The 14181-nt window shown below is 32.5% G+C and overlaps 1 protein-coding gene across 1 annotated transcript in view; it reads right to left on the bottom strand.

The window, feature by feature from the left end:
* LOC143047250 (testis-expressed protein 11-like) overlaps positions 1–14181 on the bottom strand; it is a 58001-nt gene that overhangs the window by 5441 nt on the left and 38379 nt on the right. The window contains exons 22-26 of the mRNA XM_076220265.1: positions 13657–13773; positions 13010–13097; positions 9736–9885; positions 2889–2997; positions 2010–2127 (exon numbers count right to left, since the gene is read on the bottom strand). Coding sequence (XP_076076380.1) covers positions 2010–2127; positions 2889–2997; positions 9736–9885; positions 13010–13097; positions 13657–13773 — 582 coding nt within the window. The remainder of the gene's footprint in view (positions 1–2009; positions 2128–2888; positions 2998–9735; positions 9886–13009; positions 13098–13656; positions 13774–14181) is intronic.

Raw genomic sequence — 14181 nt, 5'->3', positions numbered from 1 at the left:
TTCTTCTTCTTCTTCTTCTTCTTCTTCTTCTTCTTCTTCTTCTTCTTCTTCTTCTTCTGGTATACAATAGTCTATCGAATTCGATGATTACATACTGTTGGCATTCGTGGACTAGTCAATTTACAAAACTGTTACCCCAATTTACACAAAATGTATGTTTCTTTCTTATGTTCAATGTATACATGTATATATTTTAAATTGCATATAGCTCCGTAACTTTCTATCCAGGCGTAGAAATGAATCGTCGACAAGTGCGTACATTTTTTTTAAATCAATATTTCTGGTATGTTCTAATCTGTCCTTTACTATTGACAACGAGTATATATTACATTTTCCCAAATTACACCTTGGAAAAAAAATGTAAATAGATTTTTATTTTATCAAATCTTTTTTTTTTTTGGTATTATTTATATTTTTATAAATAATATTCTTTACACCAGTAATGTTATTTATAAACAAGCGTATGAGTTTAGTAATGGCTAGTATATTATATCACTTTCGGACACGCAAGACAGAGATGTATATTATACACCTGATAGTTCAAAATGGAGAGTTATAAGTTATCGGCCGTGTACACTGATCAATACCTACAGAAGTGAAACGATGCATGAACTTGCAAGCCCGACAGGAAATCGCTTGAATACCTGGACGTGTCACCTCACACCCCTCACAATACCTTTGGGAGTAATACCTTTAGTCATGCTGGTGATCAGATGAGGGAAGATCCGAATTTATTTGAATCAAATTTATTACTTTAAAGAATTATAAACGAATAAGATTTACGAAAACAGTTTTCACGGAACACTTATTTATGATTTAAACTTTGACTTTTTAACTAATTCCAATATTAACAGTTTAAAAATAACAGACTATGGTTATTTAAAAAAGATAAGAACATTTTCCGTATCAAGTTAGTTTGTCAGATAAAACAACCGTACGATTGACAAGATATCGACACGCAATTACGACTACATCGGTTACTGTAGTTTTGGTCCTTTGTGGTTTATAGACATATCGGGATTTTTAATCGGGGAAGACGACAAAATGGCGGAACGCAGAGAATTGATACTCTAAATTTAAAATCGATGGTGATCTCTTATCTGGCGGAATAAAACTTTAAAATCTATAAATTTGAGCATTTCTATATAGAATGGACATAATATCAATTTTTGATTTTTTTGCGAAGTTTCCCTTTAACTGATAGATTTTCATCCAGGCCAGTCCCTCTGAAATCATCCCGCCCTGATTTTTTTATTTAAATATTTTATAATTTCTGGATTTTATTATTTTAAATTACAGGAAATGGTCTATAGTTTTGTTGCATTCAAAACTTATTGTTTCAAATGTGGGGTTTTCATTTTTCTTCAAGATATCTTATCAAAATGATGAGTCGACATATTCTGCTACTCTATGATGACAACTTAATCTATTGAGAATAGAGATTGATTACGAGTAGGGCATGAAATATTCGGGTTATTAGTAATACAATGGGTCCAAGAACGCAAACCTTGGTATGTCACAATTTGAGTGATGAGAAAACTGTGGATTTTTTCATTTATGCAACAACTTTGTGGTGGAACATTTGGACCGTGGAAGATATCCAAAGTGCAAAAATGGTGGCACACATTAGTAAAACAAGAATGTGTCCCCAGTACACATGTGCCCCATCCACACTATCATTTTCAATGTTTAATGGACCGTGAAAATGGAGGAAAATCTCTGATTTGGCATTAAAATTAGAAAGATCATATCATAGGGAACATGTGTACTAAGTTTCAAGTTAATTGGACTTCAACTTCATCAAAAACTACCTCCACCAAAAACTTTAACCTGAAGCAGGAAGAACTGACTCAAAGGCCAAAAAACATAATGCCATAAATGAGGCATAAAAAACATAACTGGATTAAAGAAATTGGCACTAGCAGGAACTTGTTAAATCTATGACTGTATATTGAGACTGAGTTCATAAAGTCGACAAACATCTGCATTCACAATCTGGCAAAACTCACCTGTTCTGTCTTATCGATAACTTCAATCACTTCTACAAAATAATTCCAAGCCTCATCTTTTCCACTAAGTTCTACTCCACTACTCAATGCCAGCTGTATCAAACTATGGAATAACTTACTGAAATATGTCATAGCTCATAATTAGAACCTGGTTTATTCAATACCTTAATATACTCCTTAAATTAATAATTGAGATGCAGAAAATATGAACTCAAGTTCTTTATACATATACATGGGTTTTAAATTTGTATAAGACATATTTAATAAACAGTTCCACTGTAATGATTGTTTGCAATGAAGATCAGTGTTGTTTCTTACTAGCTATATTCATTTTCATTAGGCACTCAAATTTTATTTAAAAGTTTAAAGTTTTCCTTTAGATATCGGAGAATGTGTAGTGATTTTTTTCAGTATCATTCGTTAAATTGCACTTTGAAACACAACTTCTCCTTTACCACATCAGTGGCCAAGTGGTTTAAGTAGTCCAACTACTGTTTCACAAGCATCTCAACATATCAACACTGAGGTTGTGAGTTTGAATCCTGTATGCAACAGGTGCACTGGACTCCAATCTTAATTGACTAGGATTGTCAGTTTTCTTACCCGAGTTCTCACCAGCTTCCTTCACAAATTAAAAGTCACTGCCACAAAATATATCAATAGTGTTTAAAGTGCCATTCAACAACTATCAATCAATCAATCAATCAATCAATCAATCAACCAACATTTCTTCAACAGGACCATCCCTCTCTTTCTATCCTTTTATCAGAAGAAATTTTTCCAGAGCAAAACTAGATTTTACCATTTATCTACAAAAGGTTAAAAGTGTTTTCAATAATTGGTGAGTTCTGCTCACTTTATACCTGCACAACAAGTTACCTGCATCTGATATAATCTGGTGTTGGCATCTGAAGATGTTTTCTGATGGCTACTTTCAATGCTCTGACGCTCATACTTTTATTTTGTGCTGGTTCTTCAACTGCTAATGCTGCAAAATACAGAAATTTGAATATGAAATAAAACAAACAAAAGTATTATTACCTCTTTTCCTCCTATTATTTCAACAGAAAAAAAATACCTGTACAAAAATGTATGCTTTTTACAAAGACTGATTGTGAGCTTAAATGAAAGGTGGCCCCATTTTTTAATTTTATTTTTCTATTAAGTATAGGATAAAGATAATTTATAGAAAAATATAGCAAAATTCCTATATTTAAAAAAATAATTGATTTATACCCACGAGCCCCCTTAAAAATAATTCAACTGCACATGTAAAATGTACCTGTGCTCTCTTTTTAATTTACGTAATCAAGTTTTTCAAATCCAAAAAATAGCCAATCCTCAAAACAATGTTATTATTGTGTTTTATTTTTGTACTAACAATTCCAAGTTAACTTTCCACAGCAGTCACAGGGGTTAAAAAATCCACTAGCCCGACGCCCGGGACTACAGTATTTAGGCCTCGGGCAACCAAAACTTGTAACCCAATATGCCCGACGGACTAGTGACAAAAAATTCCTGGCGTTTCTAAAATAGAAAGGGGAAACTCCCCTCATCACTTTTCTATCTTAGCCAATCAGATCGGGAATTCCCAGAATTTGAACAAGTTTTAAAATAGAACAAATAACTCGGGATAGATCCCGTACTTTCAATATCGATGTATCAGTACAGGGGATATTGTACATTGCTAATGCATCCTGATTGTACCTCCTGAATAATTAATTGCAATATAAATGTGAATTCTTTTGAAAGCAGAAACCTGACTTTTATCAGATATAACTTTTGAAACATGTGCACATGTTATGGACACCATTTTGATTTTGTTTACATACTGTGAAGAGTAAACATTAACAGTCTTCAGAAAACTTAAACTTGATGCAATAAATTTTCATCAATCATGACAATCTTCATTGATATTCAAATGAATTCGATTTATAAAGAAATAAAATTTATAACAAATACAATATCAGTTTAGAGACTGTGCTCAGGTTGTAATCTATTTATTTATAGCCCACAATAAGCTTACCTGTGATAAATGTAAATATGGACATTACTGTACTTCGTTTATAAAATAATTATAAAACACCAAAACTATTGATGGTGATATTTATTCACATAAATATTTGAGGTCATTTAATTTATTTTAATAAATAGAATTTTAAAACTGAAAACAAATATGAGCATTATATAACCAGCTGATAATTCTTTTACACAAACGTGATGATGTATCTGATAAAAACCCTCCAATCCTTTATATACCCATGTATAGCAGTGGTCAAGACTTGTATCATCTCGGGATTTGGTCAACTCATTATTACAGAATATTCAGTGAATATTCAATTATCAATTAATTGAATATATCTGCTAATGCCAGTAATCGGATAGGTTTTGCTAACATAAGATTTGGGTATCCAATTTGCAAAAATCTACTGTACAATGGATAAAAATTGTTAACTTTATAGAATTCATTGTTATTGCAGGAAACTCTGAATTTGTAAGTCATACTAGGGCTAGCAGGTCAGTTTTGCTGGGCTAGTAGTTTTTCCAACAGGGCTAGTAAAATTCTGCTACCAATTAGCCCTGGGCTAGTGAGCTACAACAAAATTTCTTAATCCCTGAGTCACTGAGAGTGAGAGAAGGTATCACACTTCGTACCTCATCACTTATTTTCTTAGGTAAATTCTAGGAGGAACCCCATTTCTAATTCAGTAAATATTTAATTTCCTTTATGTCAGTGGGCATGACTCCTCTGTACACATTCCTCTGTTTAAATTGTCATTGCTTTAAATATAATTTGACGTCTATTGACAGAACAGGGTTTATTTTTTTCTTGACATATTGTCATATTTTGATTCTAACGGAATTGACGGAACTAAAAGGGCGACAACTCGAAGCAATAATATGGAAGACTCCATTTTGGCTGTAGGGGTGTTCTAATTACACTTTTTCATTATTGACTACATTTTAAAAATTTAAATGATTTAAAATTATGCAACAACAATAACCTTCAATGCAGACAGACATAGAAATGATCCCATGAGTTTCAAATTAATCAATGGAGTGGGGAATCAAGAGCAACCATTCAGTCTGATACCCCTGAAGGTCAAGAAAACTATACGCATGCGCATATTTAAACAAGCAAGGACGTATATTAAATGTTAATCAAACGACCTATATGGTTCTCCATTTTTTTATGGAAGTTCAATATCAAATATCATTTTCTTACGGTGAACATATAAGAAAAACTCTGCTTCAGTTCTTATCTGACAGAAATAGCTTTATCTGAATTCAGAGAACTCTCGCATTTTATCAAAACTGCATAATTCCCTCTGTGACATGTTTCTAAATACATGTATATAAAAACACTAAATATAAGTACTGATTAATTCTGATTTTCCGTGTTGAAAAAACACGCATATAAAAAAGAGAAACATTGAAACATTAAGGTTATGAGAAGAAAATTATAGGAAAGTTGTTTAAATTCAGTTCTTTTGTTTCGGTTTTACCTTTTAAAGCAAGACAATCTTAAGAATATGAGATGTTCTTCAATATTTAGAACAAAACGGTTACTGTGAGGGCATGGGCAGAATTGGAAAGGAGTCAATGGTAAAAGTCTACAGATTGCTTGATAGCAATCGTATCCCAAAAAAATTTGTAAGGGTTCCGCGGAACCCAGTGTCTCGCCTATTTTTGCTGTAAATTGCAGACTCAACAACAATGAGGGAAAAAATCAATAAAAATATTCCTCTTGTTACATGTACTATTTTATGATTGCAAGAAAATCTAAGTCCATTTAAAAGTAAATTACAGAAAAAACTGAGTAATCTTTTTACAAACTTTACTTCTGGATACAATATTATGATCATAAATAAGCTTCTGTCCAAGTTTGGTACAAACCCAGGATAGTTTAAGAAAGTTATTAAAATTTTTAAAACTTTAACCACAGAGTGAATGTAATGGTTCCCTGGAGAAAAACTAAGTCCATTTAAAAGTAAAATATGGAAAAAATGGATTTATTTATTTACAAAATTTACTTCTGGATACTATCTTATGATCATAAACAAGCTTCTGTCCAAATTTGGTACAAACCCAGGATAGTTTAAGAAAGTTCTAAAAACTTTAACCACAGAGTGAATGTAATGTTTCTCCGCAGAAAAAACTAAGTCCATTTATAAGTAAAATATGGAAAAAATGGAATTTTATTTTTTCAAAATTTACTTCTGGATATTATCTTATGATCATAAACAAGCTTCTGTGCAAGTTTAGTACAAACCCAGGATAGTTTGAGAAAGTTATTAAAATTCTAAAAACTTTAACTACAGAGTGAATGTTTTGTTTCCTCGCAGAAAAAACTAAGTCCATTTATAGTAAAATACGGAAAAAATGGAATTTTATTTTTACAAAATTTACTTTTGGATACTACCTTATGATCATAAACAAGCTTCTGTCAAAGTTTGGTAGAAATCCAGTATAGTTTAAGAAAGTTATTAAAATTTCAAAAACTTTAACCACAGAGTGAATATTTGTTGACGCCGCCGACGACGACGGAATGTAGGATCGCTTAGTCTCGCTTTTTCAACTAAAGTCGAAGGCTCGACAAAAATCTATCTCTGTCTTTTCCTTGTCCATTTCAGTGGTAGGACCAAGCTGTGGACCTGTAAAATCATTTATTTGAACCGGAGGAAGTTCATCATCCCATCTTGCAATTCGGCAAGTGTAACATTGTCATGATTGCAATTAAAACCTTCAATTTCATCAGAATCGACGTCTGAAAATTCATTACCAGAATCAATAATTTTCAATGCATCAATATGTTGTAAATATCTTTCTTCTGTAGCATTTATATCCCTTAATTCAAAGTCATCAAACTCACTTTCACTCTTGTTACTATAATTAATTTCAGCCATTGTTTCAACATTTTTATTGAAAACTGTGCGTACACAGGTGTAACAAGAATGTCTAAATACCGCATAACCTATGCACTTAAAATAAATAAATTTTACACAATGACATGTTAAATCCTTTTCTATTGGACAGTATTCTTTAAATTCTGGAAATAACCAATTGGAGTGGTTCTTTTAGAGTGGTGTCGACCACTAGAAAAGACGCGATAGGCCAGGTAAACAAACTACAACTGTAGTTGTTATCGGCCTGAGAGTGATATATTGTTATCACGACTACAGGCAGGATTGGGGCGTACAAGTTTACAAAACAAGAGGCTCTCAAGAGCCTGAATCGCTCACCTTAATTCTTTTGGTTAAATCTCTCATCAATGATTATTTTGGCTTTTCAATTTATTTAAATGTTTTTTGGATCGTCCTATTTTCTTCAAAAGCCAAAAAAAATAATCATTTTCTCCTATGTTCTATTTTAGCTATGTTTCTTGACATACAAGGAAATAAAATATAAAATTTATACTAGATACTCTGAAATTCATTTAGCGTAAGTTTGGCTGAAATTGATACAGCAGTTTCAAAGGAGAAGATTTTTTAAAGTAAGTCAACATGATGAACAAATTGTGAAAAAAAGTCTTTAAAGGGCATTAACTCCTTAAGGGGTCAATTGACAATTTTGGTCAAATTGACTTAATTGAAGATCTTACTTTGCTGAACATTATTGCTGTTTACAGTTTATTTCTATCTATAATTATATTCAAGATAATAAACAAAAACAGCAAAATTTCCTTAAAATTATCAATTCAGGGGCAGCAACCCAACAACAGGTTGTCTGATTCATCTGAAAATTTCAGGGCAGATAGATCTTGACCTGATTAACAATATTACCCAACGTCAGATTTGCTCTAAATGCTTTGGTTTTTGAGTTATAAGCCAAAAACTGCATTTGACCCCTATGTTCTATTTTTAGCAATGGCGACCATGTTTGTTGATAGATCATAACTTCGGATACAATTTACAAACTAGATACCCTAAGGAACATTCAGTTAAAGTTTGGAAGTATTTGGCCCAGTAGTTTCAGAGGAGAAGATTTTTGTAAAAGATTACTAAGATTTACGAAAAATGGTTAAAAATTGACTATAAAGGGCAATAACTCCTAAAGGGGTCAACTGACCATTTCCGTCATGTTGACTTATTTGTAAATCTTACTTTGCTGAACATTATTCCTGTTTACAGTTTATCTCTATCTATAATAATATTCAAGATAATAACCAAAAACAGCAAAATTTCTTTAAAATTACCAATTCAGGGGCAGTAACCCAACAACAGGTTGTCTGATTCATCTGAAAATTTCAGGGCAGATAGATCTTGACCTGATAAACAATATTATCCCATGTCAGATTGCTCTAAATGCTTTGGTTTTCGAGTTATAAGCCAAAAACTGCATTTGACCCCTATGTTCTATTTTTAGCAATGGCGACCATGTTTATTGATAGATCACAACTTCGGATACAATTTACAAACTAGATACCCTAAGGAACATTCAGTTAAAGTTTGGAAGTATTTGGCCCAGTAGTTTCAGAGGAGAAGATTTTTGTAAAAGATTACTAAGATTTACGAAAAATGGTTAAAAATTGACTATAAAGGGCAATAACTCCTAAAGGGGTCAACTGACCATTTCCGTCATGTTGACTTATTTGTAAATCTTACTTTGCTGAACATTATTCCTGTTTACAGTTTATATCTATCTATAATAATATTCAAGATAATAACCAAAAACAGCAAAATTTCCTTAAAATTACCAATTCAGGGGCAGCAACCCAACAACAGGTTGTCTGATTCATCTGAAAATTTCAGGTCAGATAGATCTTGACCTGATAAACAATATTACCCATGTCAGATTTGCTCTAAATGCTTTGGTTTTTGAGTTATAAGCCAAAAACTGCATTTGACCCCTATGTTCTATTTTTAGCAATGGCGACCATGTTTGTTGATAGATCATAACTTCGGATACAATTTACAAACTAGATACCCTAAGGAACATTCAGTTAAAGTTTGGAAGTATTTGGCCCAGTAGTTTCAGAGGAGAAGATTTTTGTAAAAGATTACTAAGATTTACGAAAAATGGTTAAAAATTGACTATAAAGGGCAATAACTCCTAAAGGGGTCAACTGACCATTTCCGTCATGTTGACTTATTTGTAAATCTTACTTTGCTGAACATTATTCCTGTTTACAGTTTATCTCTATCTATAATAATATTCAAGATAATAACCAAAAACAGCAAAATTTCCTTAAAATTACCAATTCAGGGGCAGCAACCCAACAACGGGTTGTCTGATTCATCTGAAAATTTCAGGGCAGATAGATCTTGACCTGATAAACAATAATACCCCATGTCAGATTTGCTCTAAATGCTTTGGTTTTTGAGTTATAAGCTAAAAACTGCATTTGACCCCTATGTTCTATTTTTAGCAATGGCAACCATGTTTGTTGATAGATCAAAACTTCGGATACAATTTATAAATTAGATACCCTAAGGAACATTCAGTTAAAGTTTGAAAGTATTTGGCCCAGTAGTTTCAGAGGAGAAGATTCTTGAAATAGTTTACGAAGACAGACGACAGACGACGACATTCGACGACATTCGACGGACGACGACGGACGCCAAGTGATGGCATAAGCTCACTTGTCCCTTCGGGACAGGTGAGCTAAAAATAGTAAGTGACTGCAATGTATCAAGTTTTCCAAAGCATACATATCCACTTAAATCTAATAGACATTCTTATATTGTGGAATATTTACCAACAAAAACAACAGTTTTTTACAAACCTGCAATGGTTTCAAATGTTTTAGGATCTGGATTAGGAAGTTTCAGTGCTGTTTCTAAAATCTCTTCAACATGCTGATCCTTCAACTTTACTCTAGCTTCAAACTCATACAGCAACAGTAAAATCTCTGTTGTGTCTTTTGTTTTACTTTCTGAAAAAAAATATGAGGCAATAAAAGCATTTTGCAAGATACTGAAAACCAAATTATTTCTTTAACCATCTCATTAACTCCAATAAAACCTAGCAGAAGAGCAGCAACTTTCAATTTCAAAGTCTCCCATTTAAACTGGTCAAGAAATAAACTCTTGACTACCTGAACTGATATGTATAACATAGCCATTCTTATTATTGACAAGACAAATTCCACACTGCTGGAGTTTTACAGTTTTTTCTACTTTAAAAAACAAGAGTGCACACGCTGAAATGTCTCGCCTTCTATACTAATCATTGATATTATGTTGATAGTCCTAAGTATAAAGCTTTATTACAACTGTCTCATAAACTTAACATTAACCAAGATAACTTAACAAAGACCAATGAACCTTGAAAATGAGGTCAAGGTCAGATGAACCATGCCAGGCAGACATGTACAGCGAACAATGCTTCTATACAACATATATAGTTGACCTATTACTTATAGTTTAAGAAAAATAGACCAAAACACAAAAACTTAACACTGTGCAATGAACTGTGAAAATGAGGTCATGGTCAAAAGAAACCTGCGCTACTGACATAAAGATCATAAAATATTTCCATACACCAAATATAGTTGACCTATGGCATATAGTATTAGATAAAAAGACCAAAACTCAAAAAACTTAACTTTGACCACTGAACCATGAAAATGAGGCCAAGGTCGCATGACATCTGCCCGCTAGACATGTACACCTTACAATCATTCCATACAACAAATATAGTAGACCTATTGCATATAGTATGAAAATAAAGGGCTGCGCTTTAGCGCATGATACGCCCGTTGCTCTTTTAACTTGTCTTTTATGCTTTAAATGAATTTATATGATCAACTATAAATATATATACAAATCAAAAGGGATGTTACATTAATATATTCACCAAAGTTTCATAAAATCCCCCTTTTTTAAGTATAAAAATTCATTACTTAAGAAAACGTAAAATCTAAAATTTATAAAAATTGAAAGGGAGCTTACATCAATAGACATAAACAATTCACCAAAGTTTCATGGACATTGGTGAAAGCCTTTTTGAGTTATTGTCCGAAGTGTTGAAAATCCCCCTTTTTTTATGAATAAAGCCCCATAAATCCAAAACTTAAAATCTGAAATTTATAAAAATTGAAAGGGAGCTTACATCAATAGATATAAACAATTCACCAAAGTTTCATGGACATTGGTGAAAGCCTTTTTGAGTTATTGTCCGAAGTGTTGAAAATCCCCCTTTTTTTATGAATAAAGCCCCATAAATCCAAAACTTTAAATCTGAAATTTATAAAAATTGAAAGGGAGCTTACATCAATAGATATAAACAATTCACCAAAGTTTCATGGACATTGGTGAAAGCCTTTTTGAGTTATTGTCTGAAGTGTTGAAAATCCCCCTTTTTTTTATGAATAAAGCCCCATAAATCCAAAACTTAAAATCTGAAATTTAAAAAAATTGAAAGGGAGCTTACATCAATAGATATAAACAATTCACCAAAGTTTCATGGACATTGGTGAAAGCCTTTTTGAGTTATTGTCCGAAGTGTTGAAAATCCCCCCTTTTTAATGAATAAAGCCCCATAAATCCAAAACTTTAAATCTGAAATTTATAAAAATTGAAAGGGAGCTTACATCAATAGATATAAACAATTCACCAAAGTTTCATGGACATTGGTGAAAGCCTTTTTGAGTTATTGTCCGAAGTGTTGAAAATCCCCCTTTTTTTATGAATAAAGCCCCATAAATCCAAAACTTAAAATCTGAAATTTAAAAAAATTGAAAGGGAGCTTACATCAATAGATATAAACAATTCACCAAAGTTTCATGGACATTGGTGAAAGCCTTTTTGAGTTATTGTCCGAAGTGTTGAAAATCCCCCCTTTTTAATGAATAAAGCCCCATAAATCCAAAACTTAAAATCTGAAATTAAAAAAAAACGAAAGGGAGCTTACGTCAATAGATATAAACAATTCACTTAAGTTTCATGGAAATTGGTGAAAGTGTTTTTGAGTTATTGTCCGAAGTGTGGACGACGGACGGACAGACGGACGGACGGACAGACGGACGGACGGACGGACGGACGGACGGACGGACAACGGTATACCATAATACGCCCCGTCTAAAAGACGACGGGCGTATAAAAACAGACCAAAACACAAAAATTTAACTATAACCACTGAACCATGAAAATGAGGTCAAGGTCACATGACATCTGCCCGCTAGACATGTACACCTTACAATCATTCCATACAACAAATACAGTAGACCTATTGTATATAGTATGAAAAAAACCCAGACCAAAACACAAAAATTTAACTATAACCACTGAACCATGAAAATGAGGTCAAGGTCAGATGACACCTGCCAGTTGGACATGTACACCTTACAGTCCTTCCATACACCGAATATACTAGCCCTATTGCATATAGTATCTGAGATATGGACTTGACCACCAAAACTTAACCTTGTTCACTGATCCATGAAATGAGGTCGAGGTCAAGTGAAAACTGTCTGATAGACATGAGGACCTTGTAAGGTACGCACATATCAAATATAGTTATCCTATTACTTATAATAAGAGAGAATTCAACATTACAAAAATCTGAACTTTTTTTTCACGTGGTCACTGAACCATGAAAATGAGGTCAAGGACATTTGACATGTGACTGACGAAAACTTCGTAACATGAGGCATCTATATATAAAGTATGAAGCATCCAGGACTTCCACCTTCTAAAATATAAAGCTTTTAAGAAGTTAGCTAACGCCGCCGCTGCCGGATCACTATCCCTATGTCGAGCTTTCTGCAACAAAAGTTGCAGGCTCAACAAAAAAGACATTTAATGCCATTTCAAGGCCTTTTATAACTCAATATGTGGTATGGTTTTTGCTCATTATGAAAGGACAAATATTGATCTATAGATGCTGATTTCTTCATCATGTGGTCTCAATTGGAGAGTTGTCTCATTGGCAATCATACCACATCTTCTTATCTATATATTGGTCATTTATGTTTTGAAATGAAGTTGTTTTCTTCTGTGACTATCATCTCTGCATTGTTTTAAGTTAAATAGTTAAATTCAGTACAATTCACCTACCTGCTGCAGATAACATATTCATCTCAAGCTGGTTACAAAGCCTTTTACATTCTTCAACATGATATAATGCATCTTCAAGGGCATTTCTCTGAAATAGATTTAAGTCATTTAAAATTTCATCTAAGCATGATTATTTTCCTTTAAAGTTTTTGAAAGGAAATGTATAACACACATTAACATCTTTACCTTATATGAATTATAAATAAAATGTAAAAAAAATAATTGTACCTTTGTCGACGCAAATATTTACAACTAATGTGTATAAATTGTCATCCAACAGCAATAACTCTTATAGGGAGTCCACTTATAATTTCTGTCATGCATAATTTTTTGTTGATCTCAATAAAAACTTGATGAGGGTAAAAATCTTCCTTCAAGGGAAAAAATACTTAGACAACAAATGATTTTGGTCATGTTGACTTATTTAAAGCTCTTTGAATTTAAACACAAATTAAATTTTATACCACAAGTCTGTTTTTTACAATTTTTATAAACCAATTTTTGACCTGGGAATCAATGCTAAACAGTTTAAACAAGACCCTTTTATTAACAGATTTCAATACGAATTTGCTCATTTTCCTAAAATTGCTAAAAGTAAAATAATGTTACTTCTATTTTCATTAGTGTATCCCATACTATGTAAATACCTGTTCTTGTTCATTTAGACATTTTCTTGCCACTTGTAAACTTGCAGCAGCTGCCATTAATCTACAGGTTTTCTGTCTGGTCATCTGATTTCTGTCCTCGCCACTCAATGCTGACAGCTAAAAAATACTTAAGATACTGATAAGTATGCTCAAGAAAGTTACATCTCAACCCCCACAATTTACATTCGAAACAAATTTTCTATTATCTCCCCTTTAAACTACCTTACTGAAATTATATACCAATATGGACTCTCCATAAAATATATACTAGACACAGAGAGACCATTTTAAATTCACAGTGATGGGTGTTATCAAACACATTTTTTGTACCATGAAAAAGTCAGTGAAATTTGAAAACTGTCTCTTTAGTTAATTATCCTATTTTCTGGGGGTTGTATTTCATGTACATATACCTCTTTTTATCCATTCTTTCAAAATTTTTTAATGATTCTTGATAGTTTTCACAGGGCATACATCATTTAAGATGTAGAGGAGAATAATGTAGTTTTTAGCTCAATATTAGAA

The sequence above is a fragment of the Mytilus galloprovincialis genome, chromosome 10 (genome assembly GCF_965363235.1).
Source record: "Mytilus galloprovincialis chromosome 10, xbMytGall1.hap1.1, whole genome shotgun sequence".
In the NCBI taxonomy this organism is placed as follows: Eukaryota; Metazoa; Mollusca; class Bivalvia; order Mytilida; family Mytilidae; genus Mytilus; species Mytilus galloprovincialis.
Note: the sequence above shows the minus strand (reverse complement) of the source record. Positions and strands in the feature narration are given on the sequence as shown.